Source organism: Crocodylus porosus, unplaced genomic scaffold (assembly GCF_001723895.1).
Source record: "Crocodylus porosus isolate Cpor-Errol unplaced genomic scaffold, CroPor_comp1, whole genome shotgun sequence".
Taxonomy (NCBI): Eukaryota; Metazoa; Chordata; order Crocodylia; family Crocodylidae; genus Crocodylus; species Crocodylus porosus.
In genome coordinates, this window is record NW_017728928.1 from 134,466 (window position 1) to 136,497 (window position 2,032).

Sequence of the window (2,032 nt, forward strand, 5' to 3'; positions counted from 1 at the left end):
GGTGCCCGCGGCGCCCCCGGGACAGTCCGGCCGCGTGGGGTTCCTGGTGGAGCCAGTGCTGCCCGAGGGGTTCCCGGTGGAGCTGGCGGCATGGGGGCGGCTGGTGCTGGTGTACTCCAGCCCCTGAGCCAGCCCAGTAAACGTGGCCTTGGAGCAGCCTGCGTGTGCCTGCCTCGTGGCCGCCGCGGGCTGGGGCAAGGGAGAGGCGGGGGATGTGGTGGCAGCCCCAAGCCCTGCACTGACCCCAGTGCATCCGTGCCTGGCCCCTGCCCAGCACCACGGGACCTGGGGTCCAGTGAGGCCTGGTCTCCAGCAGCCCCGAGAACCAGCCCCTGCGCTGCGGGGGCACAGGGTCGGTGGGGGTCTGCTGCACAACGCTGCGACGGCGAGCAGGGAGCACCTGTGCACAAGGTGCAGCGAGGCAGCAGGCACCTACCTCCTGGAGCTGGCTCCTGGCTCAGGCTCCCTGCTGCCTGCCGTGCCCTGGGGAGCTGGGGTGTGGCCCCGGGCAGGGCAGCGCTGCTGCCGGCACAAAGCCAGCGCTCCCAGGCTGCACAGCGCGGCCAGGCTGGGCTGGACCCTGCCCGCGCCCCCGCGCCCCGTGGTCTCGCACTGGGGCTGGTGGCCCCATTCCTTCGGCCTGGCTCAGGCACAATGCGGCTCCGTGCCCCAGCTGCTCCCGGTTCCCCCCATGCCTCGTGGGCCCAGTAGCATGCGCCTGTCTGCTCTCCCCAGGCCTCTTATCCAGAGAAGAGATGATCCACAGGGGAAATTACTGCAAACGCGGAGGGGCCAGGGCTGCAGCAGAGCACCTGGGTGGCACTGGCTCCAGAAAGCAAGAGACAAGGGAGCTGATGGCTGGAGGAACGTGGGTCTCAGTGCAGCCAGTGGCCCAAGCGTGCCTCCCCCGGCGGCCTTGTGGCTTCCCTACCCAGTGCCCCAGCTCCCGTGTGGCACGCAGCAGCACCTCGCACACAGGGCAGGGCAGAGCAAAGGGCTGAGAGCAAAGGCCCCCTGCCCTCTGACCCCGACCTTGGCCCTGGCCCAGTCCCCACTCGGCGCAGCCCCGCGCCTTGCTCCCTGCATGGGGCTGTGCCCCCACCAGAGCCCCCCAGTCAAAACCCGAGCCGTCCTGGTTGAAGAAAGAACTCTTTATTAATAATTTCCATAATAATAATAATAATAATCCTCGTTGTAATAATAATAATAATACTGTTTATTAGAATGGTCACACCTTCGAAGCATACAGAATGGGCCGGCGCCGGCCTGCGCTCCGGGGCGCGACTGGCGCCGCGAGGGGCCAGCGCAGTGGATGGGTGGGGGGAGCTCTGTACAGGGGCAGGGGCCGGGAGGGGGCTATGTACAACGGGAATAGAAAAGGGGGGCTCATTGCTGGAGCGTCAGGAGCGTACGCAGAATATAAAGTGAGGTGTGATGAGATGATGGCGCCGCGGGGAGCGCCCCCCTGCCCTGCAGCTGGCTGGCCCTGACGGCCGCGCCAGTGCTCCCAGTGCTTGCCCACCCACGGGTGTGGGGGTTGGCCCCTGGCTTCGCCGCCTTAAGGCTGGGCTGGGTGCGGGCGGCTGCAGGGAGCAGGCGAGGCCTTGGGGGGCTCCCCGCCGTCCCCCGCGGCACAGGCAGCTCTCTCCATCCCTGGCTGCCAAAGAGCAGCTGCAGGCCCCTGGCGCTGGTCCAGCCAGGCGGTTGCAGCCCCCGAGCTCACGTGGGCTCTGGCCAGCTCTGAGCAGGGCCCGGCGGGCAGCGGGGAGGGGACGCGCACCCCTGGGAGCCACGGCTGCCCTCCTGCCCCCACGGCCGAGAGCCGCCGGGGCTGCGGGCCACGGCCAGCCTGCCCCGGGGGCCGGTGGCGAGAGCGGGGCAGGCAGAGCGTGTCCCGGTGCTCCTGGCTCCGTGCTGCGCCGCGGCCCGGCCCGGGGGAGCCAGGGGCAGGGGGACACGGCGCCTGCCGGGGAGCCGGGGGCGCAGGACACGGGGGAAGGACATGCGAGCGAGTTGAACAGAAATCCCCCAA

The 2,032-nt window shown here is 69.4% G+C and overlaps 1 protein-coding gene across 1 annotated transcript in view; it reads left to right on the plus strand.

The window, feature by feature from the left end:
• ENGASE (endo-beta-N-acetylglucosaminidase) overlaps window positions 1-127 on the plus strand; it is a gene marked incomplete at its 5' end in the record, with an annotated part of 2,960 nt that extends 2,833 nt beyond the window's left edge. The window contains one exon of the mRNA XM_019542781.1: window positions 26-127. Coding sequence (XP_019398326.1) covers window positions 26-127 — 102 coding nt within the window. The remainder of the gene's footprint in view (window positions 1-25) is intronic.
• Between the last annotated feature and the right edge of the window lie 1,905 nt (window positions 128-2,032).